This window comes from Nerophis ophidion, linkage group LG15 (assembly GCF_033978795.1).
Source record: "Nerophis ophidion isolate RoL-2023_Sa linkage group LG15, RoL_Noph_v1.0, whole genome shotgun sequence".
In the NCBI taxonomy this organism is placed as follows: domain Eukaryota; kingdom Metazoa; phylum Chordata; class Actinopteri; order Syngnathiformes; family Syngnathidae; genus Nerophis; species Nerophis ophidion.
In genome coordinates, this window is record NC_084625.1 from 55,037,955 (window position 1) to 55,059,000 (window position 21,046).

The window sequence follows — 21,046 nt, forward strand, 5'->3', positions numbered from 1 at the left end:
ATAAGTGATCAACCTCAGTCCTTCTTCATAAGTGATCAACCTCAGTCCTTCTTCATAAGTGATCAACCTCAGTCCTTCTTCATAAGTGATCAACCTCAGTCCTTCTTTATAAGGGATCAACCTCAGTCCTTCTTCATAAGTGATCAACCTCAGTCCTTCTTCATAAGTGATCAACCTCAGTCTTTCTTCATAAGTGATCAACCTCAGTCCTTCTTCATAAGTGATCAACCTCAGTCCTTCTTCATAAGTGATCAACCTCGGTCCTTCTTCATAAGTGATCAACCTCAGTCCTTCTTTATAAGTGATCAACCTCAGTCCTTCTTCATAAGTGATCAACCTCAGTCCTTCTTCATAAGTGATCAACCTCAGTCCTTCTTCATAAGTGATCAACCTCAGTCCTTCTTCATAAGTGATCAACCTCAGTCCTTCTTCATAAGTGATCAACCTCAGTCCTTCTTTATAAGGGATCAACCTCAGTCCTTCTTCATAAGTGATCAACCTCAGTCCTTCTTCATAAGTGATCAACCTCAGTCCTTCTTCATAAGTGATCAACCTCAGTCCTTCTTCATAAGTGATCAACCTCAGTCCTTCTTCATAAGTGATCAACCTCAGTCCTTCTTCATAAGTGATCAACCTCAGTCCTTCTTCATAAGTGATCAACCTCAGTCCTTCTTCATAAGTGATCAACCTCAGTCCTTCTTCATAAGTGATCAACCTCAGTCCTTCTTCATAAGTGATCAACCTCAGTCCTTCATAAGTGATCAACCTCAGTCCTTCTTCATAAGTGATCACCCTCAGTCCTTCTTTATAAGGGATCAACCTCAGTCCTTCTTCATAAGTGATCAACCTCAGTCCTTCTTCATAAGTGATCAACCTCAGTCTTTCTTTATAAGTGATCAACCTCAGTCCTTCTTCATAAGTGATCAACCTCAGTCCTTCTTCATAAGTGATCAACCTCTGTCCTTCTTCATAAGTGATCAACCTCAGTCCTTCTTCATAAGTGATCAACCTCAGTCTTTCTTTATAAGTGATCAACCTCAGTCCTTCTTCATAAGTGATCAACCTCAGTCCTTCTTCATAAGTGATCAACCTCAGTCCTTCTTCATAAGTGATCAACCTCAGTCCTTCTTCATAAGTGATCAACCTCAGTCCTTCTTCATAAGTGATCAACCTCAGTCCTTCTTTATAAGGGATCAACCTCAGTCCTTCTTCATAAGTGATCAACCTCAGTCCTTCTTCATAAGTGATCAACCTCAGTCCTTCTTCATAAGTGATCAACCTCAGTCCTTCTTCATAAGTGATCAACCTCAACTGTTCTTCATAAGTGATCAACCTCAGTCCTTCTTCATAAGTGATCAACCTCAGTCCTTCTTCATAAGTGATCAACCTCAGTCCTTCTTCATAAGTGATCAACCTCAGTCCTTCTTCATAAGTGATCAACCTCAGTCCTTCTTCATAAGTGATCAACCTCAGTCCTTCTTCATAAGTGATCAACCTCAGTCCTTCTTCATAAGTGATCAACCTCAGTCCTTCTTCATAAGTGATCAACCTCAGTCCTTCTTCATAAGTGATCAACCTCAGTCCTTCTTCATAAGTGATCAACCTCAGTCCTTCTTCATAAGTGATCAACCTCAGTCCTTCTTCATAAGTGATCAACCTCAGTCCTTCTTCATAAGTGATCAACCTCAGTCCTTCTTCATAAGTGATCAACCTCAGTCCTTCTTCATAAGTGATCAACCTCAGTCCTTCTTCATAAGTGATCAACCTCAGTCCTTCTTCATAAGTGATCAACCTCAGTCCTTCTTCATAAGTGATCAACCTCAGTCCTTCTTCATAAGTGATCAACCTCAGTCCTTCTTCATAAGTGATCAACCTCAGTCCTTCTTCATAAGTGATCAACCTCAGTCCTTCTTCATAAGTGATCAACCTCAGTCCTTCTTCATAAGTGATCAACCTCAGTCCTTCTTCATAAGTGATCAACCTCAGTTCTTCTTCATAAGTGATCAACCTCAGTCTTTCTTCATAAGTGATCAACCTCAGTCCTTCTTCATAAGTGATCAACCTCAGTCCTTCTTCATAAGTGATCAACCTCAGTCCTTCTTCATAAGTGATCAACCTCAGTCCTTCTTCATAAGTGATCAACCTCAGTCCTTCTTCATAAGTGATCAACCTCAGTCCTTCTTCATAAGTGGTCAACCTCAGTCCTTCTTCATAAGTGATCAACCTCAGTCCTTCTTCATAAGTGATCAACCTCAGTCTTTCTTCATAAGTGATCAACCTCAGTCCTTCTTCATAAGTGATCAACCTCAGTCCTTCTTCATAAGTGATCAACCTCAGTCCTTCTTCATAAGTGATCAACCTCAGTCCTTCTTTATAAGTGATCAACCTCAGTCCTTCATAAGTGATCAACCTCAGTCCTTCTTCATAAGTGATCAACCTCAGTCCTTCTTCATAAGTGATCAACCTCAGTCCTTCTTCATAAGTGATCAACCTCAGTCCTTCTTCATAAGTGATCAACCTCAGTCCTTCTTTATAAGGGATCAACCTCAGTCCTTCTTCATAAGTGATCAACCTCAGTCCTTCTTCATAAGTGATCAACCTCAGTCTTTCTTCATAAGTGATCAACCTCAGTCCTTCTTCATAAGTGATCAACCTCAGTCCTTCTTCATAAGTGATCAACCTCAGTCCTTCTTCATAAGTGATCAACCTCAGTCCTTCTTCATAAGTGATCAACCTCAGTCCTTCTTCATAAGTGATCAACCTCAGTCCTTCTTCATAAGTGATCAACCTCAGTCCTTCTTCATAAGTGATCAACCTCAGTCCTTCTTCATAAGTGATCAACCTCAGTCCTTCTTCATAAGTGATCAACCTCAGTCCTTCTTTATAAGGGATCAACCTCAGTCCTTCTTCATAAGTGATCAACCTCAGTCCTTCTTCATAAGTGATCAACCTCAGTCTTTCTTTATAAGTGATCAACCTCAGTCCTTCTTCATAAGTGATCAACCTCAGTCCTTCTTCATAAGTGATCAACCTCGGTCCTTCTTCATAAGTGATCAACCTCGGTCCTTCTTTATAAGTGATCAACCTCAGTCCTTCTTCATAAGTGATCAACCTCAGTCCTTCTTCATAAGTGATCAACCTCAGTCCTTCTTCATAAGTGATCAACCTCAGTCCTTCTTCATAAGTGATCAACCTCAGTCCTTCTTCATAAGTGATCAACCTCAGTCCTTCTTCATAAGTGATCAACCTCAGTCCTTCTTCATAAGTGATCAACCTCAGTCCTTCTTCATAAGTGATCAACCTCAGTCCTTCTTTATAAGTGATCAACCTCAGTCTTTCTTCATAAGTGATCAACCTCAGTCCTTCTTCATAAGTGATCAACCTCAGTCCTTCTTCATAAGTGATCAACCTCAGTCCTTCTTCATAAGTGATCAACCTCAGTCCTTCTTCATAAGTGATCAACCTCAGTCCTTCTTTATAAGTGATCAACCTCAGTCCTTCTTCATAAGTGATCAACCTCAGTCCTTCTTCATAAGTGATCAACCTCAGTCCTTCTTCATAAGTGATCAACCTCAGTCCTTCTTCATAAGTGATCAACCTCAGTCCTTCTTCATAAGTGATCAACCTCAACTGTTCTTCATAAGTGATCAACCTCAGTCCTTCTTCATAAGTGATCAACCTCAGTCCTTCTTCATAAGTGATCAACCTCAGTCCTTCTTCATAAGTGATCAACCTCAGTCCTTCTTCATAAGTGATCAACCTCAGTCCTTCTTCATAAGTGATCAACCTCAGTCCTTCTTCATAAGTGATCAACCTCAGTCCTTCTTCATAAGTGATCAACCTCAGTCCTTCTTTATAAGTGATCAACCTCAGTCCTTCTTCATAAGTGATCAACCTCAACTGTTCTTCATAAGTGATCAACCTCAGTCCTTCTTCATAAGTGATCAACCTCAGTCCTTCTTCATAAGTGATCAACCTCAGTCCTTCTTCATAAGTGATCAACCTCAGTCCTTCTTTATAAGTGATCAACCTCAGTCCTTCTTCATAAGTGATCAACCTCAGTCCTTCTTCATAAGTGATCAACCTCGGTCCTTCTTCATAAGTGATCAACCTCAGTCCTTCTTTATAAGTGATCAACCTCAGTCCTTCTTCATAAGTGATCAACCTCAGTCCTTCTTCATAAGTGATCAACCTCAGTCCTTCTTCATAAGTGATCAACCTCAGTCCTTCTTCATAAGTGATCAACCTCAGTCCTTCTTCATAAGTGATCAACCTCAGTCCTTCTTTATAAGGGATCAACCTCAGTCCTTCTTCATAAGTGATCAACCTCAGTCCTTCTTCATAAGTGATCAACCTCAGTCCTTCTTCATAAGTGATCAACCTCAGTCCTTCTTCATAAGTGATCAACCTCAGTCCTTCTTTATAAGTGATCAACCTCAGTCCTTCTTCATAAGTGATCAACCTCAGTCCTTCTTCATAAGTGATCAACCTCAGTCCTTCTTCATAAGTGATCAACCTCAGTCCTTCTTTATAAGTGATCAACCTCAGTCCTTCTTCATAAGTGATCAACCTCAGTCCTTCTTCATAAGTGATCAACCTCAGTCCTTCTTCATAAGTGATCAACCTCAGTCCTTCTTCATAAGTGATCAACCTCAGTCCTTCTTCATAAGTGATCAACCTCAGTCCTTCTTCATCGCATGGAGGTGACCAACGTGCAAAATGTTTTCCAGCCGGGTCAAGGCGTACTTGGCCTCTAGCCAAGAAAGTATGGATGTGTTGTGCAGGACGAGATGGACTTTGGAATAGAATGTTCCAGCACAGTATTTCTTCATCAGGAACATTGACCGTTGGAATGATTATTACTCAAAATAAACTGAAACTGTACTACCTTGGTTTTCACCAGTAATCCATGTCAAAGAAAATGTCATCAAAACACGTCTAATGTAGAATGATTCTAGATTTATTTGCAAAAAAAATGCAAACTATGTGTAAATGATAAATGAAATGGACCAATTCAACATTTAAAGGTTTCATTTTACGATTAGTACGGAATTGGATACTTTTGTTGCACGTGACGTCACGGCCACTTGCAAACCCGATGTAAGCACTTGGCTGGGAAACAAGCAGTCATGCAAACGGCCTGACGGCCTTTAGGTAATGCGATGATTTTATAACAAAGCAAGAAGGCACTCAAAAGTAGAGGAAGGCTCCAGTTTTCAAAAATGTGCCAAGTGTCAATAAACGTTTGGGAACTGAGGAAACTAATTGTTGAAGCTTTGAAAGTGGAATTCTTTCCCATTCTTGTTTTATGTAGAGCTTCAGTCCTTCAACAGTCCGGGGTCTCCGCTGTCCTATTTTACGCTTCATAATGCACCACACATTTTCCATGGGAGACAGGTCTGGACTGCAGGGGGCCAGGAAAGTACCCGCACTCTTTTACTACGAAGCCACGCTGTTGTAACACGTGCTGAATTTGGCTTGGCATTGTCTTGCTGAAATAAGCAGGGGCGTCCATGAAAAAGACGGCGCTTAGATGGCAGCATATGTTGTTCCAAAAGCTGTATGTACCTTTCAGCATTAATGGTGCCCTCACAGATGTGTAAGTTACCCATGCCTTGGGCACTAATGCACCCCCATACCTTCACACATGCTGGCTTTTCCACTTTGCGTGGATAACACTCTGGATGGTTCGCTTCCCCTTTGGTCCAGATGACACGATGTTGAATATTTCCAAAAAACAATTTTAAATGTGGACTCGTCAGACCACAGAACACTTTTCCACTTTGCATCAGTCCATCTTAGATGATCTCGGGCCCAGAAAAGACGGTGGCGTTTCTGGATGCTGTTGATAAATGGATTTTGCTTTGCATAGTAGAGCTTTAACTTGCACTTACAGATGTAGCGACAAACTGTATTTAGTGACATTTGTTTTCTGAAGTGTTCCTGAGCCGATGTGGTGATATCCTTTAGAGATTGATGTCGCTTTTTGATACAGTGCCGTCTGAGGGATGGAAGGTCACGGTCATTCAATGTTGGTTTCCGGCCATGCTGCTTACGTGGAGTGATTTCTCCAGATTCTCTGAACCTTTTGATGATATTATGGAGCGTAGATGTTGAAATCCCTAAATTTCTTGCAATGTCACTTTGAGAAAGGTTGTTCTTAAACTGTTTGACTATTTGCTCACGCAGTTGTGGACAAAGGGGTGTACCTCGCCCCATCCTTTCTTGTGAAAGACTGAGCATTTTTTGGGAAGCTGTTTTTATAGCCAATCATGGCACCCACCTGTTCCCAATTAGCCTGCACACCTGTGGGATGTTACAAATAAGTGTTTGATGAGCATTCCTCAACTTGATCAGTATTTATTGCCTCCTTTCGCAACTTCTTTGTCACGTGTTGCTGGCATCAAATTCTAAAGTTAGTGATTATTTGCACACATTTTTTTTTTTACCAGTTTGAACATGAAATATGTTGTCTTTGTAGCATATTCAACTGAATATGGCTTGAAAAGGATTTGCAAATCATTGTATTCTGTTTATATTTACATCTAACACCATTTCTCAAAGGGCTTCACGGTGGCAGAGGGGTTAGTGCGTCTGCCTCACAATATGAAGGTCCTGCAGTCCTGGGTTCAAATCCAGGCTGGGGTTCTTTCTGTGTGGAGTTTGCATGTTCTCCCCGTGAATGCGTGGGTTCCCTCCGTGTACTCCGGCTTCCTCCCACCTCCAAAGACATGCACCTGGGGATAGGCCCCTCCCACCTCCAAAGACATGCACCTGGGGATAGGCCCCTCCCACCTCCAAAGACATGCACCTGGGGATAGGTTGATTGGCAACACTAGTGTGTGAATGTTGTCTGTCTATCTGTGTTGGTCCTGTGATGAGGTGGCGACTTGTCCAGGGTGTACGCCGCCTTCCGCCCGATTGTAGCTGAGATAGGCGCCAGCGCCCCCCGCGACCCCAAAAGGGAATAAGCGGTATAAAATGGATGGGATGGACAATTTCCCAACTCATATGGAAATGGGGTTTGTGCAACAAACATCTCCATATTTGGAACAGTGAGGGCTATTCACCTTCCGCCAGGTGTTCACAGATTACCATGTAGAACCGCACCTTTTTGTTTTGGTGCAACTTCATCTCACAATGAAAGGCATCTGACTGGCTCTCCTTCATTGCTAAGCCCCACCCTCTTCCATATGTATGCTATTGAAGAACTGTGATTGGATATATTCCCAACTTGTCCCACTCATCTACAAGGCAAAATTAAATACGATTGGATTTTCTTTGACATTTGTTCACTGAGACTCGGGGGTGGGTGGGGGTCTGTGAGGAGTTGGGGGGGGGGTTTGTGAGTGCGTGGACTCGCGGACACAGCAGACAGCGATGAGGGAAGATGATTCTCCCGTATCGTGTCCCTTTTTCAGCAGACTTCTCCCCTCTTGCCAGTCATTGTCTCAGTTGTGTCAATTAAAATGTACTTTCTCAACTAGGAAATGTTTGATTTGAGGGCTCACACATTTATTCGAGGGGGCCCTCTTGCGTCTTGGGGGCAGTTGAGTTTAGATACGGACGTTTTGAGTTACAAGCTGGGTCGTGAATCAAATCCTGCTCGTAAATTGAGGATGGCTGTATTTTTCAGGAAACCCTCCTGTAAATTGTGGAAGGTGAAAGTAGTTGAAGGAATGTGTCGTGAGCTGTCTGCTTCCTGCAACATTTCAGGGTCTGGCTTTCAAGTTGGCGTACATTGATAGTCTGGTCGGATCTCAAACCGCTTATTTGGAACAAAGCAAGATTATTTCATAAACATCTCTTCCATCTTTTGAATGTAAATGTTTGGTACTAAAGGGGATCCCAAACACACAAAAACAGATGGTGAAAAGTGAGATAAGAGTCCCTCAGACGCAGGAGGCAAGGAGAAGGTCTTCATCAAGTTCTACAAGTCAGTCGTGTTCCACTGGCACTTCTTTCTTTGGCTCCACCGTGGCTTTTGTTGCAGCTCTTTACACCTTTTTCTTATCGGATGAACTCAATCGTCATATTTGCAGAGCAAATAGCTCTTTAAAGAAAAAGGGACGCCCCGGCACAACATAACTTCTCTCAGATGTTGAAATATTCTCCAAATATACTCCAACAGGGTCCTTCAGCTTCCTTCCCGCACTGTGCGAGTCAACAAGTCCTTTATTCCGCACTCCATCCAGCTGTATCGTCACTCCTCATACAGCAAACGATGATATCTGCCTAATACCTGACATGTCAGCTACTTCTCTTTGTTTTTTATCTCTATTTTCTGCTAGATTTACTCTCTATTTTATGCTGCCGCTGCCACATATACTATAATATTGTACATGGTAATTAGTATATATGTTATAGACACAATATATCTGTATATATAATATACTGTACACAAATTAAGTATATATTGTATATATTCGCATATATAGTATGTTATATTTTATATTGCTATATTGAGTCTATTTATACCTGCATTGTCCTTTCCATCCTTACACTTTCCATCATTGTAACTGAGCTACTGTGTTGAACAATTTCCCTTGTAGATTATTAAAGTTTGTCTAAGTCTATTCTAACTACTGTCAGTATTTGTACTTCATGCATCTTTCTCAATCCCACAGGATGTTTTCCTGGAATGAAAAAGTTGTAATGAAGTACACTGGCTGTCAATCACTGAAGAAGGGTAGTCACACACAAATGTGGCTATCTCAGAAATTGTAGATTGAATTTGAAATGTAAAGGTCAAATAGTGCGAGGAATCCAACATTATTTTGGAGCATGTCTTCAGTGGCCAAGAGAGCTCCATGTAACACAAAAGCATCGCCCAAAAGTGTTTTCAGTGCATCGGTTCTTGTTTCATTTGACTAAATGTGAATTAAGCACAATATTACAAACAATGAGACTTTCTCCTTTCACAAACCTAATGTTATAGTCGCTCTTCTATTGGATTCTGCTGGTGGACTTAATGAGGTCTCTGATGAGTACGTAACATTTTGAATTCAATTGAAAGAACCCCAGCGCATCAGCCAATATTTCTCATTTGACAAATGGAGATGATGAGAATCCGCCTTAGAACACTTGTGTTTATGGAAGCAATAAATCCTCCAGCGCAGCAAAGCAGTGACCGAATAAATCCTGCAGCTTGTTTTCTCCGGCCTGAAGAGGCCCCAAGGGCTTGTTAAAGTGCTGGAAAGTCATGTTGTTAAAGTGCTGGAAAGTCATGTTGTTAAAGTGCTGGCAAGTCATGCGGCACCACCAGCAGGTGGAGTCACACCAGAGCCTGCAGCAGCTAACTGCAACAGATGACTTGAAGACAAAGGTGAAGAGCAATGTTCAGTGGAGAGGAAGGCCAGCACCACCAGCAGGTGGAGTCACACCAGAGCCTGCAGCAGGTGGCTTGAAGACAAAGGTGAAGAGCAATGTTCAGTGGACAGGAAGGCCAGCACCACCAGCAGGTGGAGTCACACTAGAGCCTGCAGCAGGTGGCTTGAAGACAAGGGTGAAGAGCAATGTTCAGTGGACAGGAAGGCCAGCACCACCAGCAGGTGGAGTCACACCAGAGCCTGCAGCAGGTGGCTTGAAGACAAGGGTGAAGAGCAATGTTCAGTGGAGAGGAAGGCCAGCACCACCAGCAGGTGGAGTCACACTAGAGCCTGCAGCAGGTGGCTTGAAGACAAAGGTGAAGAGCAATGTTCAGTGGAGAGGAAGGCCAGCACCACCAGCAGGTGGAGTCACACCAGAGCCTGCAGCAGGTGGCTTGAAGACAAGGGTGAAGAGCAATGTTCAGTGGAGAGGAAGGCCAGCACCACCAGCAGGTGGAGTCACACCAGAGCCTGCAGCAGGTGGCTTGAAGACAAGGGTGAAGAGCAATGTTCAGTGGAGAGGAAGGCCAGCACCACCAGCAGGTGGAGTCACACTAGAGCCTGCAGCAGGTGGAGTCACACCAGAGCCTGCAGCAGGTGGCTTGAAGACAAGGGTGAAGAGCAATGTTCAGTGGAGAGGAAGGCCAGCACCACCAGCAGGTGGAGTCACACCAGAGCCTGCAGCAGGTGGCTTGAAGACAAGGGTGAAGAGCAATGTTCAGTGGAGAGGAAGGCCAGCACCACCAGCAGGTGGAGTCACACCAGAGCCTGCAGCAGGTGGCTTGAAGACAAGGGTGAAGAGCAATGTTCAGTGGAGAGGAAGGCCAGCAGCACCAGGTCGCCGTGACAATCTGTGAAACTCCATCTTAGCCCCCTTTTTCTGCCACATTAGGCCCTCGGTGAGGGTGGCACTCAATGGCTCTGAAGGAGGAAGGTGTGTCTTCTTGTGCTGTAAAGTCCCAATGACACCTGCAGACACAAACACAGTGTCCCCCCCAAAAATGATCTGTGGTTGTATCCATCACCTCAAGCATGACTAGTGGCTTCCTGGAGCTTTTTGTTTGGATTTGGTTTGTGTTGAAGACATAAACCTTCCGAATTGTTAGAAAGTCCACTGATTATTTCGAACATGCTTCACTGATGACAGGATTTGGCAAGTACCGTTTTGTCTTACTGATTTCAGCAGTCCTTGAACTCACCGTACTTTGTTTATATGTACAACTTTCTCCGATGCTGCCACAGAAAGGCGGGGTTTTTGCCACTCCTTCTTTGTCTCATTTTTCCACCAAACGTTTTATACTGTGTGTATACACAAAGATGATCTTTGTTGATGTTATTGATTTGAGTGGAGTGCTTATCGGGCATATTTGGTCACTGCATGACTGCAAGCTAATCCATGCTAACATGCTATTTAGGCTAGTTGTGTGTACATATTGCATCATTATGTTTATTCCAGCTCATTTATTTTATTTATTTGGGGCGGCATAGCTCGGTTGGTAGAGTGGCCGTGCCAGCAACTTGAGGGTTGCAGGTTCGATTCCCGCTTGTGCCATCCTAGTTACTGCCGTTGTGTCCTTGGGCAAGACACTTTACCCACCTGCTCCCAGTGCCACCCACACTGGTTTAAATGTAACTTAGATATTGGGTGTCACTATGTAAAGCGCTTTGAGTCACTTGAGAAAAGCGCTATATAAATATAATTCACTTCACTTCACTTCACTTATGTCCTCTGTGTATTTAATTCATATTTGCATGTCTCATGACACATTATCTGTATGTAATTTCTGATTGTGTGCCATGTTGTTCCAGACCACAGCAAATGTTACCATGTTGTTCCAGACCACAGCAAACATTACCCAACTTGCAAAGATTGTCATACATCCATTAGAAGACATCCATCCATCCATCCATCCATCCATCATCTTCCGCTTATCCGAGGTCGGGTCGCGGGGGCAGCAGCCTAAGCAGGGAAGCCCAGACTTCCCTATCTCCAGCCACTTCGTCTAGCTCTTCCCGGGGGATCCCGAGGCGTTCCCAGGCCAGCCGGGAGACATAGTCTTTCCAACGTGTCCTGGGTCTTCCCCGTGGCCTCCTACCAGCTGGACGTGCCCTAAACACATCCCTAGGGAGGCGTTCGGGTGGCATCCTGACCAGATGCCCGAACCACCTCATCTGGCTCCTCTCGATGTGGAGGAGCAGCGGCTTTACGTTGAGCTCCTCCCGGATGGCAGAGCTTCTCACCCTATCTCTAAGGGAGAGCCCCGCCACCCGGCAGAGGAAACTCATTTCGGCCGCTTGTACCCGTGATCTTATCCTTTCGGTCATGACCCAAAGCTCATGACCATAGGTGAGGATGGGAACGTAGATCGACCGGTAAATTGAGAGCTTTGCCTTCCGGCTCAGCTCCTTCTTCACCACAACGGATCGATACAACGTCCGCATTACTGAAGACGCCATTAGAAGACATATAACATTCTTAAAGCCATTTTGATAGGAGGCTAGTATAACTAATATAGACACTTGCATTATGTGTTGTCTTCATTATAACACTTATATCCATCCATCCATCCTCTTCCACTTATCCGAGGTCGGGTCGTGGGGGCAGCAGCCTAAGCAGGGAAGCCCAGACTTCCCCAGCCACTTCGACCAGCTCCTCCTGGGGGATCCTGAGGCGTTCCCAGGCCAACCGGGAGACATAGTCTTCCCAGCGTTTCCTGAGTCTTACCCGTGACCTCCTGTCGGTCGGACGTGCCAGAAAAAAACCTCCCGGTGGAGGCGTTCAGGTGGCATCCTGACCAGATGCCCGAACTACCTCATCTCGCTCCTCTCCATGTGGAGGAGCAGCGGCTTTACTTCGATCTCCTCCCGAATGGCAGAGCTTCTCACCCTATCTCTAAGGGAGAGCCCCGCCACCCGGCGTAAGAAACCCGCTTGTACCCGTGATCTTGTTCTTTCGGTCATAACCCAAAGCTCATGACCATAGGTGAGGATGGGAACGTAGATCGACCGATTAATTGAGAGCTTTTCCTTCCGTCTCAGCTCCTTCTTCACCACAACGGATCGATACAGTGTCTGCATTACTGAAGACGTCGCACCGATCCGCCTGTCCATCTCACGATCCACTCTTCCCTCACTTGTGAACAAGACTCTGAGGCAAGATCTCCTCTCCAACCCGGAGATGGCACTCCACCCTTTTCCGGGCAAGAACCGTGAACTCGGACTTTGAGGTGCTGATTCCCATCCCGGTTGCTGCACACTTGGCTGCAAACCGATCCAGTGAGAGCTGAAGATCCCAGTCAGATGAAGCCATCAGGACCACATCATCTGCAAAAAGCAGAGACCTAATCCTGCAGCCACCAAACCAGATCCACTCAACGCCCTAACTGTGCCTAGAAATTATGTTCATAAAAGTTATGAACAGAATCGGCGGAGTCCAACCCTCACTGGAAACGTGTCTGACTTACTGCCGGCCATGCGGAACAAGCTCTGACACTGATCGTACAGGAAGCGGACCACCACAATCAGGCCGATTCTTTGAGGACTCCCCATAGGACTTCCCGGGGTACACAGTCTAATGCCTTATCCAAGTCCACAAAGCACATGTAGACTGGTTGGGCAAGCTCCCATGCATACCTCAAGGACCCTGCCGATAGTATAGAGTTGGTCCACAGTCCCACGACCAGGACGAAAACCACACTGTTCCTCCCAAATCAGAGGTTGGACTATCCGGCGCAGCCTCCTCTCCAGTACACCTGCATAGACCTTACTGGGAAGGCTGAGGTGTGTGATCCCACGATAGTTGGAACACACCCTCCGGTTCTCCTTCTTAAAGAGAGGAACCACCACCCCGGTCTGCCAATCCAGAGACACCGCCCCCGATGTCAGAACCGTGTTGCAGAGTCTTGTCGAACCAAGGCAGCCCCACAGCATCCACCCTTGATGAGCTGTCACCTTCTCTCTCCTCTCTTATATCACCAATGAAAAGGCCTGGACTGCAGGTTCCGACTGTGGCCAGGCAGCAGGGTTCTGTAAGAATGAATTGCATGTGACTTTCAGCTAGGAGGAACATGGCAGACCTTTGCAACATTGGCTTTGCAGCGTGCTAAAGAAGTATTTTTAATTCAGTCATCGATGCAAATGTAAAGTAAATGCTAATCAGTTGAAAACAGCATTATGTCACTTTCACTCACACCCTCGGAAGCCTTCATACTCTTTACTTGGGCTTTGTCTCTGGGGCTGCATTTTGTCGTCCTGAGTCCATAACGCACCAAATGGCTGAATGCGTTGTTGAGGCTGCCTTTCTTACGCTTGATGATGGATTTGGTGCTAACTGTTTTAGCCACATTACGACTATTTAGGTGTTCAATTTTTGAGGTAGCACTCTTTGCATGTTGTCATCCCGGCATATTTTGAACAAAATATGTTTTTCTGACTAAATAAGAAGGTTTTTTACAAGAAAATACAACATCCTTTCAATGGTAGTACAAATGTACAACACAATAAACAAGCACACACACACTTGAACAGTTCAACGAGTGGAAAAAGGAATAGTAAGAAGCCAAACTGGTTTTGACAACCCAAGTGTTATGATCTGCTGCCCGGATCATATTATGATTTAGATTTTTGAGTCTTTTTGTTTTTTCTGTTGGTTTCGGACTCGTTCGGTTCCCGTTTGTGCACCTCTCCGTTGGTTTCCATGGTTACTCATTATTTTCACCTGCTGCTTGCTCCTGATGTGCACCTGTTTTGTGATTACTGTCATTATTTAGCCGGCCTTCTCCCGTCAGTCCTTCTTACTTCCTAATTTGCTGTACGCAACAAGTGACGACTTTTGTTCCTGGTTCTGTTTATGCTAGCTTCCATGTTAAGGCCCTTTTGTGTTTTGTAGCTCCCATGCTAGCTCTTTTGATTTTGTCAGAGTCTGTTTTATTCTTAAATAAATCATTTCCTACCTGCACGCTGTGTCCGAAGCCCGTCTGCATCCCTGGGAGAATGAAACCCGCATCACGATGCGACCGGGTCGTTACACCAAGTCCAATATCAAGTGTCTGACAAAGTCATAAACTGTTCTTTAAAGGCTCTTCTTCCTTTAATTAGCCACAGGGTTCAAAGCGTAGGGAAAAAGTATCAATTTACAGTCCAGAAATGCTGCTAGTTATTAATGATAGCTTTCCTTTTCAACAGAAAAAAGAATGTGAAATAATCCCCAAAATCAAAGCCTACTGCAAGGCAAAGTAGACTTGACATGTGAGGCAATTACTCCTCCCACCAATTATTCATGATAACCTCCACCTTGTGTAATAGAAACAACAGTAAATTGCCCTCCTTGATAAAAAACAGCACTATTGGGATAATGAGATAACTTTATTTATCTATATTAATGCCATAATGTAGCTGCTATAACGCAGTTAATGTAAATACATAATGGAAAGAAAAAGTAAGTCCTGGCTCTCCTTCCTCGTTTGGTGAAATGTTGACATTTGGCATTTCTACAAAATACACTAATTGCAAAATGATTGACTTGTAATTTCTTCACAAATGTATTTTGAAAGCGAAAGATGCTTTCCATCTACAAAATAAAAAACACTTCCAGAACAATTCAAAAAACGGTGAAAAAAAAACAAAACAACAAGAAAAAGTGGCAAAAACGACCCTGCTGTCCTGCTTTCATCACTCAGATAATCCAATCCTTCATCGACAGTAGAATATTGCAAATACTTGACAATATTGTATGTATTTTTACATAAATACATTCGCATATAGTCCCAATAATAAAGCTGAAGTTGATAGAAATCATTCCACTCTTCAGACAGTTCCTCCTCTTAGTTTTATTCTTTTTGGATTTCATTTCAGACTAAATAATGTTTCTTTGTGTGAGTAACTTCTCAATAGATTACACTGATTGGAAACCACCACTTTAAAGGCTGCTTTAAATTCAGTTTATTTTTCAAATGATCATTTCCATCTTCATCTCTCAATATCTTTTGGATATTTGGTGGCTTTACATGTTAATTGTTTCATTTAAAATGTAACCAGACCCATGAATGTTGTGAATTGTGACTTTATCGAGTGCATTTTATTAGAATGTTTGGCTTCCTCCCACCTCCAAAGACATGCACCTGGGGATAGGCCCCTCCCACCTCCAAAGACATGCACCTGGGGATAGGCCCCTCCCACCTCCAAAGACATGCACCTGGGCATAGGCCCCTCCCACCTCCAAAGCCATGCACCTGGGGATAGGCCCCTCCCACCTCCAAAGACATGCATCTGGTGATAAGCCCCTCCCACCTCCAAAGACATGCACCTGGGGATAGGCCCCTCCCACCTCCAAAGACATGCACCTGGAGATAGGCCCCTCCCACCTCCAAAGACATGCACCTGGGGATAGGCCCCTCCCACCTGACAAAGACATGAACCTGGTGATAGGCCCTCCCACCTCCAAAGACATGCACCTGGGGATAGGCCCCTCCCACCTCCAAAGAAATGCACCTGGGGATAGGCCCCTCCCACCTCCAAAGACATGCACCTGGGGATAGGCCCCTCCCACCTGACAAAGACATGCACCTGGGGATAGGCCCCTCCCACCTCCAAAGACATGCACCTGGGGATAGGCCTCTCCCACCTCCAAAGACATGCACCTGGGGATAGGCCCCTCCCACCTCCAAAGACATGCACCTGGGGATAGGCCCCTCCCACTTCCAAAGACATGCATCTGGTGATAGACCCCTCCCACTTCCAAAGACATGCATCTGGTGATAGGCCTTCCCACCTCCAAAGACATGCACCTGGGGATAGGCCCCTCCCACCTCCAAAGACATGCACCTGGGGATAGGCCCCCCCCACCTCCAAAGACATGCACCTGGGGATAGGCCCCTCCCACCTCCAAAGACATGCACCTGGGGATAGGCCCCTCCCACCTCCAAAGACATGCACCTGGGGATAGGCCCCTCCCACCTCCAAAGACATGCACCTGAAGTTAGGCCCCTCCCACCTCCAAAGACATGCACCTGGGGATAGGCCCCTCCCACCTGACAAAGACATGCACCTGGGGATAGGCCCCTCCCACCTGACAAAGACATGCACCTGGGGATAGGCCCCTCCCACCTCCAAAGACATGCACCTGGGGATAGGCCCCTCCCACCTCCAAAGACATGCACCTGGGGATAGGCCCCTCCCACCTCCAAAGACATGCACCTGGGGATAGGCCCCTCCCATCTCCAAAGACATGCACCTGGGGATAGGTTGATTGACAACACTAAATGCTCCCTAGTGTGTGAATGTTGTCTGTCTGTGTTGGCCCTGTGATGAGGTGATGACTTGTCCCAGGTGTACCCTGCCTTCCACCAGAATGCAGCTGAGATAGGCACCAGCATCCACCGAGACTCCGAAAGGGAAAAGCGGTAGAAAATGGATGGATGGAAATCCAAACTGTCTCTTGCAGTTTTTTTTTTTTTAAGAAAGAACGGTTTCTATGCCAGTAAAAAAACACAATTGTTATTCATTCCTGTGGCAGAATACCTGCAGACAAATATTTCAGGGATGTTCAACTTTCATGAAAAAGTGCACGGGACTGATTGCACTTCGATGCCTAGTCCCTCGGACTGAAACTGTATTTGTAGTCCCTGGCTGACAAGCGTCTACATGTGTCCATACACAGTGTGGAGCCACTCCCCCCAGAAAATATAATCAGCTACCTTGAATTGATGAAGGTGGACCCCGACTTAAACAAGTTGAAAAACTTATTGGGGTGTTACCATTTAGTGGTCAATTGTAGGGAATATGTACTGTACTGTGCAATCTACTAATAAAAGTATCAATCAAAGCCCGTTAACTACAGAGAAACTGCATTTCTTATATCATGATCATGTAACATTATCACTGGAGGACAAGGCAATAGATGTAACAAAGTGAGAGCAAGTCAGGAGCAGGTATGCTAAAACCTAAACTTAGCTAACTTGAGACAACACCAAGAAATAAGTGCGAAGACGATGAGATAGAAGCACATTTTAGCTAATTGTAATCTGGTCATTACAGGAAGTGAACAAGTACATGGAAGAGAGTCTAGAGAGAGAATAATATGACATCAAACATCACAGACACGCAATACGAGGATTGATCCATAAGTGGGTGGTGGCCATACCAAGGGTAGTATCAGTGTACAGGTATATTTGATACCAAGGGTAGTATCAGTGTACAGGTATATTTGATACCAAGGGTAGTATCAGTGTCCAGGTATATTTGATACCAAGGGTAGTATCAGTGTACAGGTATATTTGATACCAAGGGTAGTATCAGTGTACAGGTATATTTGATACCAAGGGTAGTATCAGTGTACAGGTATATTTGATACCAAGGGTAGTATCAGTACACAGGTATATTTGATACAAAGGGTAGTATCAGTGTAAAGGTATATTCGATACCAAGGGTAGTATCAGTGTACAGGTATATTTGATACCAAGGGTAGTATCAGTGTACAGGTATATTTGATACCAAGGGTAGTATCAGTGTACAGGTATATTCGATACCAAGGGTAGTATCAGTACACATGTATATTTGATACCAAGGGTAGTATCAGTACACAGGTATAATTGATACCAAGGGTAGTATCAGTACACATGTATATTTGATACCAAGGGTAGTATCAGTGTACAGGTATATTTGATACCAAGGGTAGTATCAGTGTACAGGTATATTTGATACCAAGGGTAGTATCAGTGTACAGGTATATTTGATACCAAGGGTAGTATCAGTGTACAGGTATATTTGATACCAAGGGTAGTATCAGTGTACAGGTATATTTGATACCAAGGGTAGTATCAGTGTACAGGTATATTTGATACCAAGGGTAGTATCAGTGTACAGGTATATTTGATACCAAGGGTAGTATCAGTGTACAGGTATATTTGATACCAAGGGTAGTATCAGTGTACAGGTATATTTGATACCAAGGGTAGTATCAGTGTACAGGTATATTTGATACCAAGGGTAGTATCAGTGTACAGGTATATTTGATACCAAGGGTAGTATCAGTGTACAGGTATATTTGATACCAAGGGTAGTATCAGTGTACAGGTATATTTGATACCAAGGGTAGTATCAGTGTACAGGTATATTTGATACCAAGGGTAGTATCAGTACAAAGGTATATTTGATACCAAGGGTAGTATCAGTACACAGGTATATTTGATACCAAGGGTAGTATCAGTACACAGGTATATTTGATACCAAGGGTAGTATCAGTACACAGGTATATTTGATACCAAGGGTAGTATCAGTGTACAGGTATATTTGATACCAAGGGTAGTATCAGTACACAGGTATATTTGATACCAAGGGTAGTATCAGTACACAGGTATATTTGATACCAAGGGTAGTATCAGTACACAGGTATATTTGATACCAAGGGTAGTATCAGTACACAGTTATATTCCATACCAGAGTGATTTGTATTCTGAAATCTATTTTGCTCAAGTAGTTTTGTTTCCAAGTTGCGGGACATAGGAGGACTTTGAAGACAAAAAAAGATGAAAATGAGTGTTAGGAAATATTTTGTATTATTACTAAGTTATTTGAAAGAATTGAAATGAAGAAAAAGGAAGTCGTAGAAATACTGTACTCAGATGGTCAATAGTCCTCCTTAGGAGTAGGGCTTGGATGGTAGTGGATCACAATCTCCCCACTCTGAAGGTGTGCAGTCCACCATCCTGAAGAGGATCCCTGGTCCACGTGTGAAGACCGAGTGGAACTGAAAGGAGTCTCTTGTTGTTTCTTCCAGGACTTTGCCGACTCCGTGTTTCACTTGGTGAGAGAGAAGTACCGGTCCCTGGTGGGCGGCTGCAACCCGGCGTTGGTACGACACAAGTCCCTGGCAGGCATCGTGATGACCCGAGGTATGGTCCATGTCTTCTCACTCTGGGTGATTGAGGTGGTGCAACATCAGGACACATAGGGGGGGACGCAGAAGACAAAAAACTGGAGGAAAGTCTAGACTGGTAGGTACGTTATGAACGAGTCGAGCTGGTCAATAAATGATTGAGTACTCGGAGTCTAGCGGGGGAAGAGACATGCTGGTGGGACATTCCACGTACTGATTCATGCTGGACTGGGTCCTCCTGACACAAGTCCTCTGATTCCATGGTGGTGGTCTTAGTGAGAGCCGCAAGGAGGACGACACGTCCGCCTGACAAATCAAACAATTCATGCTTTATTCATCTTTCATGTTGCTACGCACCTGTGCACACCTGTGCCAAGTCAGACCCACAGGCAGGTGTGGTTTTCACAATAAACATGTTTTGGTTTAGTCAGGAAGTACACCTGTGCCAAGTCAGACCCACCGGCAGGTGTGGTCTTCACAATAAGCATGTCTTGGTTTAGTCAGGAAGTACACCTGTGCCAAGTCAGACCCACCGGCAGGTGTGGTCTTCACAATAAACATTTCTTGGTTTAGTCAGGAAGTACACCTGTGCCAAGTCAGACCCACAGGCAGGTGTGGTCTTCACAATAAGCATGTCTTGGTTTAGTCAGGAAGTACACCTGTGCCAAGTCAGACCCACAGGCAGGTGTGGTCTTCACAATAAACATGTCTAGGTTTAGTCAGGAAGTACACCTGTGCCAAGTCAGACCCACCGGCAGGTGTGGTCTTCACAATAAGCATGTCTTGGTTTAGTCAGGAAGTACACCTGTGCCAAGTCAGACCCACAGGCAGGTGTAATCTTCACAATAAACATGTCTTGGTTTAGTCAGGAAGTACACCTGTGCCAAGTCAGACCCACAGGCAGGTGTGGTCTTCACAATAAACATGTCTAGGTTTAGTCAGGAAGTACACCTGTGCCAAGTCAGACCCACAGGCAGGTGTGGTCTTCACAATAAACATGTCTAGGTTTAGTCAGGAAGTACACCTGTGCCAAGTCAGACCCACAGGCAGGTGTGGTCTTCACAATAAACATGTCTAGGTTTAGTCAGGAAGTACACCTGTGCCAAGTCCGACCCACCGGCAGGTGTGGTCTTCACAATAAACATGTCTTGGTTTAGTCAGGAAGTACACCTGTGCCAAGTCAGACCCACAGGCAGGTGTGGTCTTCACAATAAGCATGTCTTGGTTTAGTCAGGAAGTACACCTGTGCCAAGTCAGACCCACAGGCAGGTGTGGTCTTCACAATAAACATGTCTAGGTTTAGTCAGGAAGTACACCTGTGCCAAGTCAGACCCACCGGCAGGTGTGGTCTTCACAATAAGCATGTCTTGGTTTAGTCAGGAAGTACACCTGTGCCAAGTCAGACCCACAGGCAGGTGTAATCTTCACAATAAACATGTCTTGGTTTAGTCAGGAAGTACACCTGTGCCAAGTCAGACCCACAGGCAGGTGTGGTCTTCACAATAAACATGTCTAGGTTTAGTCAGGAAGTACACCTGTGCCAAGTCAGACCCACAGGCAGGTGTGGTCTTCACAATAAACATGTCTTGGTTTAGTCAGGAAGTACACCTGTGCCAAGTCAGACCCACAGGCAGGTGTGGTCTTCACAATAAACATGTCTAGGTTTAGTCAGGAAGTACACCTGTGCCAAGTCAGACCCACAGGCAGGTGTGGTCTTCACAATAAGCATGTCTTGGTTTAGTCAGGAAGTACACCTGTGCCAAGTCAGACCCACAGGCAGGTGTGGTCTTCACAATAAACATGT

The 21,046-nt window shown here is 44.6% G+C and overlaps 1 protein-coding gene across 2 annotated transcripts in view; it reads left to right on the plus strand.

Annotated features, from left to right (window-relative positions):
- Positions 1-21,046, plus strand: part of adarb2 (adenosine deaminase RNA specific B2 (inactive)) — a 470,621-nt gene that overhangs the window by 344,785 nt on the left and 104,790 nt on the right. For both annotated transcript variants that reach the window (XM_061922410.1, XM_061922411.1), the window contains exon 4: positions 19,144-19,258. In XM_061922410.1, coding sequence (XP_061778394.1) covers positions 19,144-19,258 — 115 coding nt within the window. The remainder of the gene's footprint in view (positions 1-19,143; positions 19,259-21,046) is intronic.